The sequence below is a fragment of the Xiphophorus maculatus genome, chromosome 12 (assembly GCF_002775205.1).
Source record: "Xiphophorus maculatus strain JP 163 A chromosome 12, X_maculatus-5.0-male, whole genome shotgun sequence".
In the NCBI taxonomy this organism is placed as follows: domain Eukaryota; kingdom Metazoa; phylum Chordata; class Actinopteri; order Cyprinodontiformes; family Poeciliidae; genus Xiphophorus; species Xiphophorus maculatus.
In genome coordinates this window covers 28,726,549-28,745,497 of record NC_036454.1, presented here as the reverse complement: position 1 = coordinate 28,745,497, position 18,949 = coordinate 28,726,549, and the positions used below count along the sequence as shown (strand labels likewise).

General features: G+C 40.3%; 1 protein-coding gene across 1 annotated transcript in view; it reads right to left on the bottom strand.

The window, feature by feature from the left end:
• Positions 1-279: 279 nt before the first annotated feature.
• The window catches only part of gnb1l (G protein subunit beta 1 like), a 33,561-nt gene continuing 14,891 nt past the window's right edge, over positions 280-18,949 (bottom strand). The window contains exons 5-7 of the mRNA XM_014470835.2: positions 17,509-17,601; positions 10,068-10,283; positions 280-1,977 (exon numbers count right to left, since the gene is read on the bottom strand). Of these exons, the coding sequence (XP_014326321.2) occupies positions 1,699-1,977; positions 10,068-10,283; positions 17,509-17,601 (588 nt within the window). The 3' untranslated portion in view covers positions 280-1,698. The remainder of the gene's footprint in view (positions 1,978-10,067; positions 10,284-17,508; positions 17,602-18,949) is intronic.

Here is an 18,949-nt window from a genome sequence, read left to right as displayed (position 1 = left end):
TTTAGTCAACAAGTCCTTAATTTTGTTGAAAAAGTAATAGTTCCACTAGCTGATTATTTCACTGATAACATGGGAAAAATTTCTTGGTATTGGTGAAATAATCTGCCAATGGAACTCCTACTTTTTCAACAATATTAAGGAACTACTGACTTAAAACAAACTCCTATATAAAGTCAAAAAAGTTATTTGTAAGTTAGCTTGTAGTACTTCAAGTCTACTAAGATATTTGTACTAGAAACATATAGAACTGATTAAAATCACTAAACTGAACACATCAACTAGATTTAGACATATTTTCAAGTTTATTGGTATTTATTGATACTCTCACTGAACAATAACTAAAATAATCCTGCCAATACAGACAGTCTGGGGGTTGTTTTTTTTTTAAAACAATTTGAAATTTATTGTCCTTTAGACCTTGTACCTTTATCTACTCCAGAAAAGACATCCACAATTGGCCAACTTTCATAAAAAAACCCTCAGTCTGGTAGATCCATTGTACTTAGTAGAGTTTCCTTTATCTACGCCTTGCAACAAAAGTAGCCAGCCCTCCCTCTGGTGAACTTTGTTTGACTAATACAGCTCAGGTCAGGCTGAAAGCTGGAAGAATAACAACACAGGATTACAAAGCTGCTCAGGTGTGCTATACACCTCAAATTCATGTCCACTGGAGCAAAGCTTCCATCTGATAAGTCAACACAATCACTGCGGCTACCGGTATCAAAGTATAAAAGTTTTAAGAAGTTAAGAGTTAATGGGATACAACAATTAGTCTTTTCTAGACCAACACCAGTTTCTGGTATTCTTAGGGATCTGACTGGTCTATTTGAATTTTTATCAATTTCAATGCTTCCTGTAATGCAGAAATGATTTTTTTTTTAAAATTTGCAGGTGTTTTGATTAAGAAAAGTACACAAAACAATTACTTGAGATTATGATATCCATGCATTAAATTATGATTTTTCTTCTCACAATTGAATCTATGGATCAAAAACAATAATTGTCGCTTATATTATTAATGTATTTACTCAACAGAAAAAAATGCACAAAAAATGTACAGTATTTGAACAAGTAATTTCTGAATTACACAATTCCGATCTCATGGACCACTCATAGGCGCAGCTGTAATTTAAAAACCTTTTAATGAGATAGCAGGAAACGGGAGGGAGCGACGCCAACGCCTCGTCTCCGATGTTAAAGCTGAAAGAAGCGTAAAAACATTTTCCATAATCCTGGTTAAAAAAAACAGGACAGTCATGATGTGGAAATTAAAGGAATCCCACTTATGTCTTGTTATTAAGGTGAAGAATTCACCTTAATATTATTATGTAGAATTACGGCTAGCAAGCTACAGGCAGTTGGCTGCAGACTAGGTACAGCAGCAGATAGCACTACTAATTAAGCCAGTAATATCAATAACTAAATCCAGTTAAGGCTATCAAAATTAACCTAATTCTTTTTGTAGCTTTTTTAAACAATATATTTGAGCAGAAGGAATACTTGTTGCTTTTCTCATTTTAAAACAGAAAAGCAAACTACGTTCTGTTCTTTTGTAAAACTTCCATTTGTTCCTCGGAGTTCTCAAGCTGAGAGAATCTGATACCGGCCCATGCCAAGAGTCAAACTGGGTCACTATAAAACAGAGCAGATGATATTTTGATTTCACTCTGCAGACTGAAACCCAGAGAGCTCATTGAATCAGCATGTGTCGGCATTCTGGTTGTAAATGGACCACAGGCTGATGCGCTGGTCCTTTGACCCAGCAGCCAGCAGTCTTTGCCTGGGGTCCTGGTGATCAGAGAAGGCCACGCTGAGCGCCATGTCCGTGTGGTAGTGAAGGACCGCCAGCGGCTGCAGCTTCTTCCAGCCGAACACTCGCACTCGGTGGTCCCAGCCCGCAGATGCCAGCAGCCGCCCGTCGCTTCTGACGCAGAGCTGAGAAACGCCAGGATTGACCAGCGTCACGCAGTCCTGGAGCTGCAAAACCACAGAGACAAAGGCCTTCAGCAAACAGTTTGCTTGGATAGGATGAGAAATATTTGCATTTGAAGCACTTCTGTGTGTTTGAAGAGTACATTAACAAGTAGTTTCTTTGCAGAGACTGTCTGATGAGAATAAAACCAAACAAACCGAGAATTCGAGGACGAAAAGCAAAAGTAAACAGAAAACACACATTAGTAAGATAAAAATTAGGTCAATAAATCACTAAGTCACTTTGCCCCAGGGAAAGCGTGGCCAACAAAAACACACACACTAAGATGCTATCAGCTGATACGATGACGGAGGTCCAGGCGCGAGGGCTGGAGGTCTGTTGAACCTGGCCGTAAACTCCCAGGACTCAATCATCGGCCATAAAACATTACGGCGCGAGAGCCCCGAGGAAATCTCTCAGAGTCCCATTATTTGCTTTGGAGTTAGCACCGCTGGGTTGGGGCGCAGGAGGGGACTGGGGGTGGGGAAACCGAGTTACCTGTGTCACTGCGAAAAGAAAAGAAAAAAAATATAGAGGCCCTCTCGCTGAAAAACACGTTTCCAGAAACTCAGCTGCTTCAAGCGTCTCTGATGAATTACGTTCTGGTCAGCAGGTGAAGACTGCTGATGAATACGCTGGTGTAGCTTCTGCCTGCTAAAGATTAGCCACAGCCCCCCCTCGACTCCCCCGCCATCTCCCTGTGATCTACTGTCCCAAGGACTGTATCAATCTCTCTAAAAGGGCAACATTCTGACATATTATAATGAATGGCTCAGATCGGTATCTGGAGGGCCTGCTGCGGCGGGGCATTCCTGCAGAGAGAACGTGCTCTTTCTGCGGCGGGGGATATCTGCCGGATCGCTACATGGGCCGCGAACATCTGGACGTGGGAGCAGAAATCAAACTGGACAGCGTAAAATTGACTTCATAAGTTGCGTCTGGGGAGACTAATGGGCCTAGGATGGGAGGAGATGTTGGGAGAATGTATCTGCATGCACGCTCCCGTTCTGGGCAGGAACCCGTCCGCAAGCTGCATGTGGGAGATATAAGCCAGGTACAAGATGTGAATCAAGAGGAATGCGAGAGAGAGAGAACAGAGAGAGGAATGTCATTGATCATAGTAAAAAAAAAAGAAAAAGGAAAGAAGTTCAAAACAGTTAGTGGTGTCATTTTTCCTATTTTGTTTTTGGTAATGAACCCTTCCCTGCTGGTATCAGTAGCGTAAAACAGTAGCTGTGTTTCCATTGACTGTAAAATTGCCCAAATTGGAATTACAAAAAAAACAAAACATCTTTAACGGAAACACGGCAATTCAAAAGAAAACAACGTTTTTTGATAACTTTTGGTGCTAGCATGAAGTGGTTTTGTTGGCCTTATCAAAATTAGTGTGTTTCGCAAAACTGAAATGGAGACACTTTTTTTGCATCACAACCAGATGAAAAGATAAAGAAGGCAACAGGAAGTGGTAGAAAGATGATGGCGTGGAATGATTTTTAATGACTTACCGTGTGAACAGACATATTTGCCTGTTATTATAATTGTCTCTTAATTGATGTTGACACCGCAGTCTGCAAAATTGTGGGGGTTTTTTTACATTAGTGGAATATCAAAAAGGTTCTGCGCATGTTTGTAAAAAAAACAAAAACCAGTGTGTGACCATTCAGGCAGAACAAGCCAGAAAACCAGATCCTGAGGAAAGTATGGGAGTTACAGTCATGTGATCAACAACCAGATGTTACTACTGACGGAGAAGACGAAGAAGACAACAGGAAGTGGTAGGAGGATGTTTGGCGCAGCATGTTTTTTAATGACTTATCGCATGAACGAGCATATTGTGTAAATTTAATAGCGTTTCTTATTTGACGGAAACACCGCGATTGCGAAATTGTGTCCTAAGCGGAATATCAACAAAGTTTTGCACACATTTGTAATGAAAACTAGTGTGTGCCCATTCAGACAGAACAAAACGGGTAAACAGATCCAGAGAAAAGCAGGGGAGTTAGAGATTGTTCTGAGCTTTGTTATTACCTCAGGTATGTGGTATGCCCCTACCTCTCCCCATCTGGTCTGCGTTAGAGGCCTGATAATGATGGGTTTAAGTGTCTGTTTTTGTTTGTTTTGCTTCCCATAGTTTGTGTCAGGAAAAGGCATTTGTTTCATTTAAGGGTCAACTGCAGGCGGTAAATGGCTAATGATTGCAGTAATGGTCAGTCAGCGAGGCCGCCTCGTTAATTGTTTTTACTTTCTATCCGAGCGAGAGAGAGAGAGAGAGAGAGAGAGAGCGGAGAGGAAAACTGCTACACGGGAGAAAGGTCGTCCTGTGTCATTATTTAAAATGAAAGATGCCCGTGTGCAGCGGTGAATACAGTCCCCCCCGGCTGCTGTGTCGCTATTTATTGGGGGATTTCTTGTGGCAACAGTCCCTGGACTAAACACACGAGGGGAAAACAAGCAAATAAAAGATTAAGTTAATAAATAAATTACATTAAATGATTTACAAAATTAACTTAGTAAAACAAAAAAAATCAGAAAAGGAAAAATGTGGGTTATTATATGCTTGCCATATAAATGCATTAGAAAAACTAACATCAATCCAACATCAAACATTTTTTTCCACATTGTATACCAGTCAATATAATTATGCTCTTAGAATAAAGCTCAAAATATAATACGTACCCTTCACATTTATTGATACCAATGGAAAAGATGTGTTCTACTGCAGTAGCATAGTCCCATATCTGACACATGTAGGAAAACTTTCATTTCAAAAAATTTTTCAGTGAGTGGAAAAAAGAAAGAAGAAAATTACTGGTTACAGTGATTTTTATTATTGTTCAGCCTTGCAATTTCTTTAAAATATATATAAATAAAGCATTTTTTCTTTACATTTTGTATTTCATTTAGAAGATGAATTGGCAAAAGGATTATAGAAACTTATTTAAGCCTAGAAGAACAATAATTAGGAAGTTTAACACAACTGGAACTGAGACGAAGAAGGCTGCACAAGTTTAGTGTTGCTTAAATAACTGCATCAAAGACTGCTACATTTAAGTCGAAACTTATTTTGAGACATTTGTAAAACTTTTCAGTGGATGTTTAAGACTTCTAAATAAAAGCAAAGAGCAGGAAAAGCCAAATCTAGTTTATCAACCTTTTTTTTTGTTGTTATTTTTATCATCTTATTCCTACTATTAGCTCCTTGGATGTCCATCTTCTTACTTATTTAAGTTGAATTTTTAACAGACGAGCCTGGGCTCCGTATCTCTTTTTGCTGAGCTAATTTCACTGTCTTGTTTTTTTTACCTTAGGGAATAAATCTGAGTATTGAAAAAGTGGAGTTGACTAACAACCAGGTCTCGCTCTGTTGGGCCGAGTGGCTGTAACAGGGACAAATTGAACATCTTACTTCATACTTTGTACTGCGTGTGTTTCAGGACGCAGACACACACACACGAACGTTGCAGGTTTAACCGTCCACTTTCCCAGATATCACTTTAACGTAACAGCTGGATCCTCAACCCTCGCTGTGGGTCGCCAAGTGTCCTGACACGAACTCACACTTCACCATCCTCTTTTGTCCCATTTCATCGGTCTCGGCACACACCGAAGAAAGGGTGGCAGGTTTCACTCCCGCTCTGCTCCACTTCTCTTCCTCGTCTTGGCACACGTCTTGCTGTTAACGCGGATCCACTGAAACGTCCCGTCATCGCTCACTCACTCGCGCCCAGCGGCCGGGAAGCTTTTTCGCAGGTATTCCCGACACGCCCAGTCCCTGAATCACACTCGCCGGAGGGGAGATTACAGCCTTTTGTCGCCCTGTCGGTTGGAGCTTGGCTCTGGCTGACGTGATATGAATTTGTGAAACAGGTGACCGGAGGAGAGAAGGGGAAGTATTGGGAGAGGGAAAACAATAATTTTTTAAAAATTATTATTATTTTTTTTTTTTTTATGAAAGCTGCTTTAGCAGAGGTGGGATAGGGCCTGTGAGGACGAGAACCTCAGGACAACCATTCTATTTTGACAGAGAAACCATACAGGTGACCACTGGGTGGGAATATTGTTACAGTCCCATTAAAAGATGAGGAGCAGGACTTCCTGTCAAGAACTGTCATCAGTTAGAGCTTAGCTGTCAGACATGACCGACTTACTCTGGAAGTCTTCCTTTTGCCTTTTTACAGGCCACAGCCTGCATTTCTCTCTCTCTCTCCTGAACAAACTCATCATTGCACTTGTCCATGCATTGAAGTGGGACAATTTGTTGCCATCTATTGTTAAGATTAGTAGATAGAACAAGGCATCTGTCTCTGTAAGAAACTCCTGCTCTTTCTGAAGCTCCACATTGAGGAATTCATCACAACATGTCTCTTCTATTAACCCTTTAGCAACTGACAAGTAGCTCCCATTATGAGCTCAGCAGATGTGCAGTTCCACCTGGTGGTTGCTAATTGCTGCTGGCTAGTCTGCAGGAGCTGAATGGTGAAGACGCAGTTGGAGGGCTGTTCTGTGAGACGGTTTTCTTCATTTAATAATAATAATAATAAAAATAATTATCTTTGCACCAGAAATAATAACTAAAAGATAACGGAGGTCCTTAGGCCTTTTGGTGTTTAAGGTTGATCTACTGTTCAAAACCTTGGGATAAGGTTGAAAATTGTGTCAAATCCCCCGTTCCATCCTGCTTCATCTCTGTTCCTGGAATGGAAATCTTAATTTATGCTTTTGTTTCATCTCATCTGAATTATTGGAATGCATTTACAAATCTAAACAAATCTACTCTTGGCCGGTTGCAGACCGTGCAAAATGCTGCTGATTTATTGTATTCTACAATATTGTATTGTACTCGAGTGGTGGCGCGAATATGTGATATTGTAAAACAAAAACAATAAATAAATAAAATAAAGTAGCCATTTATTTGTTTCTGAAGTATTAATGAACTCACATTATATTTAAATGATGCATTTTGTGGATTTAGCAAGGAGTTAAATCCATGTATATATATTACGTAATTTAACGGCTAGTAAACCCCAACACCCAAACTGCCTCACAATCCCAAAAATGCCCAGTAGAAGGGAAACAGGGCTGAAGACGATGCTTCGTTACTACGAAACAATCTGAGGCCAGCAGGGTCACACGGCAGATAAAGGCCTCTGGGAGCCATGTGCAACACATTAACCTCCATTCCTCTGCCCATCTGTCTTTATCTGGCCCAGATAAGCTCACTTCATAGACTTCCAGTGTCATTAAATCATAACTGTCCTGTTTTGTGTCAAATTCAGTTCCCTCCTGGATTTCACTAAAACCATCCATCTGCCTCGCCCAGCCAGATCCACTGCACTCTTTTTGGGCTTTATTGCCGGGGTAATTTGTGGGAAGTGAGATGCTGTGGCACTTGCAGTCTCCCCAGTCTTTATTGCAGCCTCCCACCGTGAACTACTGTTCCCCTTACTGCAGATGGGTTTTTTGTTTGGCTTAGGGGCCTCCAAGGTTTTGATATTTTTATTACCTCTCGCAGGTCGTCCGTCAGAAGCCGTGGCCCGGACCTGCCACCCGGCAGGACCTCCACCCCGGCCACACAGAAAATACGTCTGTGGGAAGCGCCGAGGATAGCTGTCTGGACGTCACACTGAGCTGCACTTCGGAGTAATTTAAGAGCCCCAACTGAATCCTTTCCCTCTTCCTTGTGCTTTTTTCCTACTGTCATCCTCATCCTGGATCACACGCTGAATCAATATTTTGTTGCTCCAGCAAAATAAACCCCAATAACTGCTCGCCTCCTGTTTATGGTACACCGACTGAAATCCTGCGCCGTGTTTGTCTAGACACATATTCGGGGTGAGAAAATGGGAGCTCTGCAAATATTTCTAATTCGAGCGTTCATTTGCAAAAAGCCCTGGAAAGAATAATACCCCTTCGCCGGAGCAGGAGCCCACTATATCAGTCGTAGGTTCCCCTTGGCGTTGATTCATGAGGTTTGACTGAAAAATAGAAGCATTCCTATTTGCTCATGAAATCAAGAGAAAATACAGCTTCAAATGAGGCAGAAAGTCTCTGAAGCAGGAGCTGCTATGTAAAATGAATTATGGCACGAAAGCTGATGTGATCTCTTTAAGTGTGGCGGGGCGGGGGAGTGTGAATTTGGAACTCTCGCAAAACACACGTTAATGTGAGAGGCTGCGACGTCCAATCCAAGTGTACGTACGAACAATTTCCTTCTATATTACTCTTAAAATATCAGTTAAAATTTCCAATTTTATTCGCTGCACAAAGAAATTCCTCAGAACAACAACTGCTATTTGTGAACATATTAACAAGGTCTATTGTGAGACTATGTTTCAGAGTGTCTGTGGGTGGTTTGACTCTGGAGTGACAGCCTCAGTCTGGCCCTTGGCCCCTAGCCCTGCCAACACTGTGTAACCAGCAGCTGATTTATGGCCCCTGGAGCCCCGCTGAGCCTCTTCCTCTTTGGCCCCTAATGTTTTCCAAGCAAGTCGGGCGAAAGCCAACACTCTCCTCTCCTCTGGTACCATTTATTCCACTCCATGGGATTTAGATGACCATTGGGCACAACAATCAGTTAGCAGGCAGTGAAGCTCAGCCTTACCTTCTCTGAGCGGTCATTGATTATTCATACTAGGAGCAGTGATGTCATGTCATGTGTGAGAGAAGAAGTTGCGGTTAAACAGGATTTAACTAATCCTTAATGGTGGGCACCCCTAACTAAACAGTTAGTTACACTAAAGTCCTAAAAACAAATAATAGTTCTGCTAACACTAAACCACTACACCAACCTGGTATTTAGCAGTAGCTAATGCTAAAGAGCTAACTTTAATTCAAGTATCTGCCCTTGAAAGGCTATAACCATCAATCACCAACTTAATTTTGAGATTATAATTTACATGTTCTACGATGTCCTTAGATATTTTGTTTGTTTATAATGTTTACTGTCTGAGTTTTATTTTGTTCTTGCACATTCCTTGATTGAAACAAAGTTATAAGGGGAAAAATAGAGAGAGAGAAAGAGAGAGAGAGAGAATGTGAGGAGAGGAAATAGAAAACAGAAAAAAAGTCTTCACTCTTTTCAAAATAAGAGCATGAATATTAACATCTACTTGAAAAGTTCTCAACTGTCCAAACAGATGTTGATCTTTATTCAACTGAAAGTTTACAAACCAGCAAAGTAAATTAGTGCATTATAATTCATCCAGAAAAGTTCAATTGGGGGAAACTAAGCACGGAAACTGTTCCAAGGAATAAAAGTGCTAATAGAAAAATAAGTTCCACTATTAGCGCACTAGCGAAAGTGTGCTCATCCATGCTAATATATTAAAACAAGGACAAACTGTTTATGGACATCAGTTGTTGTTTTTTTTAAAACTTCCTAGCATGGTTAGGAAGCATTACTGCAGCACACTTCATATTCTTACCTTCCTCCAAACATTTCCACTTCAAAACTGTCACATGACTCGGAGCAGAGTTCGAAAGCTCAGTTGGACAAAACAGTCCTACTGTGATCCGTTGGAAGTTTTGCTCTGTCGCAGCAAAATACAGTTTCAATTTCCTTACATCTGCTTACGTCCTTGGATTAAGTTTTTAAGAAGCTCACTAAAACTGAAAGTAGCTAATACAAGGCTCTTCTTCCCACAGTAACAACTTCCACACTGAGGAGAGCTTTTGTTGGTACGACAAAATCTTTCCTGCTTGTCAGTCATTGGTGAAGGTCGTTCAAGGTGAGAAGTGAAAAATATTCCGCTACTAGAAACCAAAGATGGCTTCTTTGTCCTTCTCTAATCTATAATATTAAAAAATAATTTAGCTAGCTGTAAGTAATGCATAAAGTTGACATGGAGAAGCTGATGCTATACTGTGAATAAACAAGGATATCTATAAATAAGGACGAGAAGCCGAAGGCTCAGAAAATGATAAAGGGAATAAAAAATAGATGTATGGATGGCAACTGCTAGCTGAAACAGTCAAAAATGACGAATAAAGGGATTGGATAAGTCAGAAAGTAGCAACACATCTTCAGGATCTCTAGAGTTGCAGCCTAAACAACAAACATGAGCAGATCAGCTGGATAAGCCCTGAGCCTCCTAACCTGTATGTGGTTCTGGCCGTCCAGCATCCACGAAGAGAGCTTCTTCTCACAGGAGCCCGATACGCCCCTCAGACGGCCGGGGTCAAAGGTCAGGCACATAACGGGCTCGGGGTGGGCTTTGACACGGCTCAGCTCGGACCTCTGGGTTACGTCCCACAGCAACAGGGAACCGTCCTCGTATCCAGCCAACAGGAGCGGTCCGAGACCCGAGTCAGGCTGCAAGAGAGGGGAGAGAGGGAGGAGGGACAGCAGGAACGGAGGGAGAGCGACGCAAGTTAAGAAGTGAGATGAACACGGGGGTTTAGAAAGCCATAAAAAGAAAAGGAAAAAAACAACAAGTGTGGTGCTGGGAGCTGAGAGGAGCAGAGGTTATCAGTCTGGAAGCTCTGGCTGACACTCAGAGATGTCGTGGCCTCCATTCGTCAGTCAGCTGCTCTCTGCAGCACAACAGTATAATTTTATCCATCATTTGATACTTTTCAACATCTATCAATGCACAAAATGCAATTAGTATTTTAATTTGCCCTAGCCGGACTACGATTTTGACATGGCAGACCTTCAAATTTGGATGTTTTTTTTTATTGGGATTTATATATTAAGATTGTGAAATAATGTTTCATTTTTAAAATTGAATCCGAAAAAACTTACAGCTATGACTACAGTGAAAGGTTGGTCTCATGCCACACATTTCAGATTTTAATTACAAAAAAGGGGCAATTTTGTGTTTGTCTGTGGCACAATGTCAAAAATATTTAAGACATGAGCGCCTTTTAATATTCCCTGCAGGGGTGGGCAATATGGACTTAAAGTTTTATCATAATATTGTGTGACTTCATGGCACAGTAATCACAAAAGCTGCTCTTGAAAAACATCCCCACTTGTAATACGCTTCTTTAGACACCAGTCAGAAGTGTATTTTGTATCACTGAAATGCAGTATAAGAACATTTAGTGATATTTTCTAATTTATTCACACATCCTTGTGGGGAGAAAAATAGCAAAAATAACAATCCTGATAATATGGACATTTTTAGTTTTGTTTTTAAACATTGTTATTTGGAATTTATCGCAACAATGTTAAATCAAAATCCTATCACTATAAGAAATTTATCACGATAAATAACAAACGATACGATAAACGCCCACCCCTAATTCCCGGGACAGTATATGACCTACAGGAGAACAAGCATGAAGCACAGCATGTATTTCTATTAAAAGGGTGAATTTTGTGCAGTTAAAAGTACATGGTAGAGTTGAGATGTTGTCTAATATAAGTAAATAATAAAATAAAGAATAATTGAACTAACATTGGGAGGAAAAGACTGAAACAGAAAGAGTGGAAAGAGGTTTAGGATTTATAGGAACACCACTGTCTTTTTCTTGAGATCCCAGTTTCTTATGCATAAACAGAAAATAAAATAAAAACACAATTTCTTATTTTAAGTTTGAACACACCACAACAAACACACACCTGGTTGGGCAACTGTCTGGACAAAGCCTTGAACTTTGTCGAGCCTTATGAAAGGTCAACGCTAGATCCAGACTTCAGATGATCGAGGAATAAACACAGATACTCTGCGCTGCACTGGCTCTACCTTTTGTTTTTAAAATAACACCAGGCTATAAGAAGAAGAAGAAAAAGAAGAAGAAGAAAGCGCAGTACCATGCAGAAGCCAGGAGGGAAATTTTTTTTCCATATGTGCACAGAGACCATGTCAGCCATTTTTCATCCATGTTCAAGTCCTCTCCTCTGTTAACGCTCCATATTTCTCCTCTTCCAGCTTGAAACAAATTATAGACAGAGTCGTGTACGCCTTCCAAACACATCAGCGGAGGACGAACACGGAGGGATTATGAAAACAAATAAAAACAAGTGAAAATCAGTGGCCCTCTGCCCCCTGCTTGCCGGCAGGGACCGGGCCAAGCGATCCAGATTGGGGCCCAGCGTTTCACTTAAGAGAAGGACCTCATTGATTGATGATGTCATGGGTCGGAGGTCGGGGAACCCTGGGTAGACACCTAATTCATTATATCCTCCACAGGCCTTTCTACAAGAGGGCTCTCTCTGCTGGAGTGGGGCTGGGGCACTGGGTGGAGATTCATCACAAGAGAACAGCTGCAAAGAAGAAGAGAAGACGGACCAGAGGAAGGAACCGCCTTTCCTAGAACAGCAGCGTGCCGGGGCGACCGAAGTGGTGCAGATTTTACCCAGGGTTTCATTGGTTAAAATGAAATTAGATTACAACTCCAAAAGTAAGAAACTGCTGGTTTCTCTTAAAAACCAGCAGTTCAAACATTTTACAGAAATGTTTGAACTGCCAACTCAGGGGCAATGTTTGAAGTATTATAGGGACGGTTAATCGGATAAGAAAAATTGGCACATTCTACAGAGTTTTCATTTAACCACTTAAGTCTTTTTAATTATATATTACCAAATGCAAATGAACAAATACACCAGTTCATTTTTAAAATAAGAAAAATTATTTAGAAAATACTTCATAATCTGCAATGACAGCATAACGTCAGTGAATTTGAGCCGAGCGAAGCAAAAGCTGTGCCACATTTTTATCTTAAGCGCAAAATATATATATATTTTGTACAGTTTTGGCTTAATTAATGCTTGTTGTTGTTTTGGCATATCCTGTCGCTCAAAGTGATGCTAAAGCATAAAACGAATCTTCTTGTTCACTGTTTAAATAGACACCTCGACATTTTGGGATAAAAAACAGGCTAGTGTACGAGACTGATCTTCACTTTATCCATGTTTGTGTGGACGTGTGACGTGGGTGTGACGTGTCTTTGGTGATGGCCAGGGTCGGTTGAGCCAAACATATCTTTCGGAATTGAAATGCAAAAGCTTGAGGCCGGTTTCTTCAGATCATAACATAATAATTTTTAGAAAATTTTATCCAGGCTTAGATATTTTCTTTGGAAGTGAAAGGATTCTGTTTTGCTGCCCTTACACCAGAGATATGGAGAACACGGGATATTGCTGACACATGTAGAACACATCCACCATCTGAGAAATTCCTGCAGCTCTTTCAGGGGTTGATGTCAGGCTCTTGGAAGCCTCATTGACCAGCCTCCATTTAGTTGTTTTTTTTTCATTATTTTTGAAAGAACATCCAGTTCTTCTAATGTTGCAGTTTAGGGGTTTTTATACATTTTGTTCAATTACTAAAGACCGTCTCGACTGCACTAAAGAAAGCTATGGAAGTTTGTTTTCTCTCTTCCGTCAACTTATATCTTCATACAAAGCGATTATTTTGATCTTTCATAGCTTCTCTGCAAATTATGTCTCTGCCAGTGCTGGGTAGGACACTTTAAAAATGTTTACAGTTGGTAGTTGCTAACTTGCTAACTTCTAACTATTAAAGTCACTTAAGGTAATGTATCTAATTACATTTTCTTCCTGTTCAATGATTTGGATTTTGAGCATTTTTAAACCAGTCATGGCTGGTTACCGTTGTAAATTCAGGTTGCTACGTGATGCGAACAGATGGGATTCACAGCTGTTTGAAGGGAGCTGGATCTTGAAGATCTGTTCAAGAACTGTTTTAATGGATCGTTCCAAAAAAAAAAAAAAAAAGAAAGTATTTTTTAAAATATTTTGAAGCAGCTAATCTCTGGGAGATTTCAAATTATTTATTTGAGGACCTGAACTCCTCTCAAAACCTCTGATATTGTTACACACACACACACACACACACACACACACACACACACACACACACACACACACACACACACACACACACACACACACACACACACACACACACACACACACACACACACCTCACACTGCTAGAGAAAGAGGCTGTTCTCTTCTCTGACAGTATTTGGTTCTGGTTCTATTTTAGTCATTTTAGCAGGGAAGGAATCCTTGATAGATGAACTTCTTTTAATTCCTGTTGACTCTTTTCCCCTCTCATTTAACCCTGCTTAATGGCTCTGAGAAAACAATCGCATCCTTCAGTTAATTGAATAAACAAACAGCATATTTTGTGCCACAGAGCTTTCTATAAAACTTTAGTGGAGCTTAGACTTTACTGTCACACTGGCAAGTTTTTGCACACTGAATAAATGTGTGAATTTGACTATCTGCTTATGAAGTGCAGATTATAGAGCAACATCCACCTTAAAAGGAGAACACATCTGAAATGTCTTTATGTAAATGTTAAATTTGACCACACGACAGCTTATAAACATACACGTTTGTCACTAAATAATTTCTTTTTTGTTTACTTATACTGTAGCCAACTACAGTTTTCTTTGTTTTTGCACTAATCTATTTTCTGTGCAGAGGAATTCTTTTGTTGTTCATAATTTGAAAGAAAGAAAGAAAAACATTTCCAAAAAATTATTTACGGTAGTAAATAGTAGCATTTAACATTACAGTAGGTATTTTGTACTTCTCCAGCTCTGTTGGGACTTCTGATAGGCTATTTATTTACACCTCACAGGATTTAAAAAGTGGAAATGAATAAAACCACAAAAAAAAAGAAAAAGAAATGATAAACCTTGGTGTAAATCGAATAAAACATACGAGGTAAGGTAAGAGATCTCGGTAATGATCAAATTTGAAAGATTTGATCACCTAGGAAAGGGATAGCTGGATGAAAAATAATTTGTAAGGAGTTTCGTTCAGATCAACATTAACATTTTTTAAAATTTTAAAGCGATAAAAAGGTTGGCTGCAGAAAGGGACTCAAGAAAACCAACCTGAAAAATATGCTAATATGAAGATAAATGGGGTAATTTTTTATTTTGTCTAAGGAAAACTAGAAATGTATTTATTTTTCTTCTTTTAGTTCCAAGTGAAAACCTAGTTCACTATAACCCATGAACAAGCCTGAGTTGTTGATGTCGCGGCGCAGGCCTCGGGCGGGAGCTGCTTCCACATAAGGAACCAATCGCTTCCTGTGGTCGTCGTTCAGCTCCCACCACCATGTGATGGCCACGAGGCAGCGAGGTGATGAGCTCAGAGTGATGGATATCTGTAAAGGAACATTTCCTTTTTTCCCCAGCCAGCCTCCGCTCACATCAGAAGCCTCGCACGTCGTACATCACCACCGTCCCCGCGGCCAGTGCCCGGCGTCCTCGAGCGAGTCAAAGCCACATGTGGAGCCACTTTCGATTGTTCGCTCCATCAAAGCCGATCAGATGGGCAGGGATAGAACAGTATACACCTCTATTTTTAAGAAAGAGTCCATTCCCTGGAGTTCTTACACATTCTGTAGACTTTCATGAGTCTTATTGGGTTTTTAGGTAACAAAGTAAATCAATAGCAGTGAGAGTAGTTGATGTACATGGGTGCTGCATTTTGCCACCACATATGGTTTACATACCGATCACTGATCTTCAAAAATCCTGCGAAAAATAACAATTTTTTTGTCTGAGAAATAATTTTAAAAAATTGCTGAGGTGAGACTACTGTTTACCACGGACTTGCAGATGTGGTGGAAGGGTCTATCTGTCTGTCTGTCTGTCTGTCTGTCTGTCTGTCTGTCTGTCTGTCTGTCCTCTCCCACAGCAGAGCAACAGGCTTTTTCAAAGGCATATTGCTGGATATCGGTTTTTCATATAATTATCGGCTGATTTCCCAAAATTAAGGAAATCGGGGCCAACTTATCAGCGTAGCCCTAGATCAAAGCATAGTCTTGTGTTGGAATGTCCTAATCAAAGTCCAATCTAAATCTAATTGGGAATCTCTGGAAAGATTTGACATGTAATCTGCATCCAGTGTGACTGATCTGAATTGTCCTGCAAACAAACAGTCAAAAATGTAAGTGTCTGGTCTCTGCATGTGAGCAAATACTTTATATTATAGAAATTGCTGCGAGATTTGATTTATTAAAGTATTTCCCTGGGCAGGTGGGAGGGGCTAAAATACAATAAAATGCTCACCTTTTAGATTTTTGCAAATCTTGAAAATGGGAAAAAACACATTTTCCTTCAGCATTTAGTGCACAATTATGCAGTAGTATCATATTACTACTCCTTAATATAATATTCTATAATAAAAAAAAACCCCAAAACGATATAATTTTATACTACACTGTTAATCACGTTTATAGTCGTAAAGTGAGAAAAAGTGAAAAAAGTTCAAGGATTGTGAAGACTTTTGCATCTCCAGAACTAAAGCCGGACTTATTTCAAGAGAATAAAATAATAAAGTGAAACAGAATAATGTTGTTTAATGCTGCTGTTGTTTTGTGGAGTTCTGTCAGCCGACAAGACCTCCACAAAGGGTCTTGTCGGCTGACGGCAAATCTACTGGTGAGTCTGCTTTTAGAAATAAGAAGGACCATCACTATTAAATGGCGAGAGGCGAATGATGAGAGGAGTGACGGAGAGAAGAGGTCATTGTGGGCGGGGCCACTGCCTCCAGCGTTGTGGGCTATAGGAAGAAGTGGGCAGCTCATAAACATTTGATGTGGAGAGATGTTTCTTTCTTTTAACTTATTAAACGAGTGAGTTAGACAGAGAAGGAACGATCTGTACACAATCATAAAAATATGTTTTCCACTAAATAAGTGTACCAGGGGAGTAAGTGTTTGTCTCTTAAGGAATCCCCATAAAATGATTTACAGTCACCTGAGCCTGTTTAGCTTTGAAGTCAGGCAGCTGCCTGTGCTGTATTACATTGATATTATATCATTTATAATCCTATAATTGATCATTTGGTTTCTTGGCACTCAGCGCGGAGGCAGCACCGGTTCATAAATCAGAAGATGAGAAGTAGGCACAGCAAGCAGAGTCAAAGCAAAACAAAGAAGGTTTTGGAAACAAACTCGTCGACACGCTCTGAAACAGACCGTCACCTGTTTGTTTTTCAAATTATTTTAATAGCGCCGGGCGCAGGCCTCCTGGAAGCCTGCCTGGCCGTAGTTTTAAACACAGTAAGCAGGGTTTTCATTTCTGTTGCCTGTAAACTTTAACAAGCTCATAAAACGCACACAAAAACAGGGCGTCTCTAACCACGGTCCCAAAACTGCCACACAAAAAAAGAAAAAGGGAAAAAAAGCCAATGTTAACGGTGAAAATAATCATAGGATCACATTAATGAGAGGAAAATAAAACGGCTCGACGGTGTCCACAAAACAAAACAAAACAAAGACGTTTTGCTCAGATCAGATTGGATATACAGCTGCAGGCTGATATATGGATGTGAACCCACGGCCTTTCCAAACGCTCTAATTACAGTGTTGGGGCCGGCTGCCAGTTGAGAAGCAGTGCATGGAAAAATGGCCCGGGACGAGTCGTTGAGCCGTAAATCAGACTGTGTCTCCTGCGTGTGCGATTTTTCATTTTGTTGTTGTTGATTTGTCTGTTACTGCAGCTAGTCGTGTGATTTGGAGCAATCGAAAGAAAGCTTGTTCAATATAGATTTAAACAACCAGGAGAGAAAAGGGGTGATGGCGCCAGAGCTGGCTTACCTTCCACAGTTGTACGCACATGACCATTCCCAGCTTCGTGTCTGGTGTCAGCGTGCAGACCGGGTTCTTACTGGGCATCTCGATAATCTTGATCTGTGGAGAACAGATTAAATGTTTCAGTTGGGATTCATGCCTGTGTGCTAAAGCTGTAAGGCTGCATTTTTTAAAGAACTGGTATTATGTAAGATAGACTTTTTTTTTTTAGCTTTATCTTACAATGTTAGTCCCTCATCAGAAACATACTTGGAGTGTTGCTTTGATTCTTTCATGCATGTTTGAGAAATCCTTGAATCTCCCATCACAACCATTCCAGGGTGTTTAAACGCCCGCTCGCAAAGCAATATTTATTTCCACAAAGCTCCACCTCGGAGGTGCAGTCTCCAGTCAAGCACCTCCAGATTAGCGGCGGCAGCAGTTAGCAAACACCTGGTGGAACTGCTGAGATTACCATGCAAACTACTTCTCAGTCCAACACTCCAGTTGTAAACAGGATAATGGAGAAGGATTGTTGTGAAAGAGTAGGAGCTTCTTAAAGAGACAGAGGCCAGTTTCAAGGCATCAAACTGCAACTTAAAATTTCTTTTAATTTCTGTTTGATATATGTGTATATATATGTACAGCATATTTATTATAACTGAAGGTGACATAGTTTCTTGGTTGTGTTATATAATGAGACTTTGTGCCTGGAAAATACACAACACCCCTCCTTTAAATACTTCAGTCTAAACCAAATTGTTGCATCCAGCTTAAAGACCTCAACGTCTTTTTAACCTGCACAGTAAATAGTGTAAACTTTTTCACGTTTTTTCAGGTTGAAAACATAAACATTCATGCATTTCATTGCATATTAGTGAGCTAGAACAACACGCAGTGGCGCATAATTGTGACGCAGAAGGTTAAAGATGTATGGGTTGGTGTTTGTGGTGTGAAGTTGTGTTCAGCAACTCTGAGTCATATGTTGACCAACTTTCACTGCAATTACACTGATATTTTTGTTCATGCTTTGGTGGACAGAGAGTGTCTCGGAGAAGCAAATTCCAAGCCTAGCTGCAGATTTGTTTTTTGTTGACTTTAGGCCTGGACTTTTGACTGGGTCATTTCATAATGCTGCCTCCACCATGACACTAATGTGTTTTCTGCCACACATTGCAATCCGAGTGTAGGTCAAAAAATTTGACTAAAGCTCCATCTTCCACTTGTTTTCTGTGTTCCTTCCATGGCTTCTGGCAAACACCGACTTTGTATGATGCGTTGGATAAAAGCCTAGACTTGTGGTGCACCTCACTAACAATCACAATCGCACTGCAAAAACAAAATCTTACCAAATATTTTTGGTCTAGTTTCTAGTGCAAATATCTTGGTGCGCTTGAAATAAGACAAAGCTAATTTAGAAGTAGGCCTGTCACGATAGCAAATTTTGCTCAACGATTAATTGTCTCAA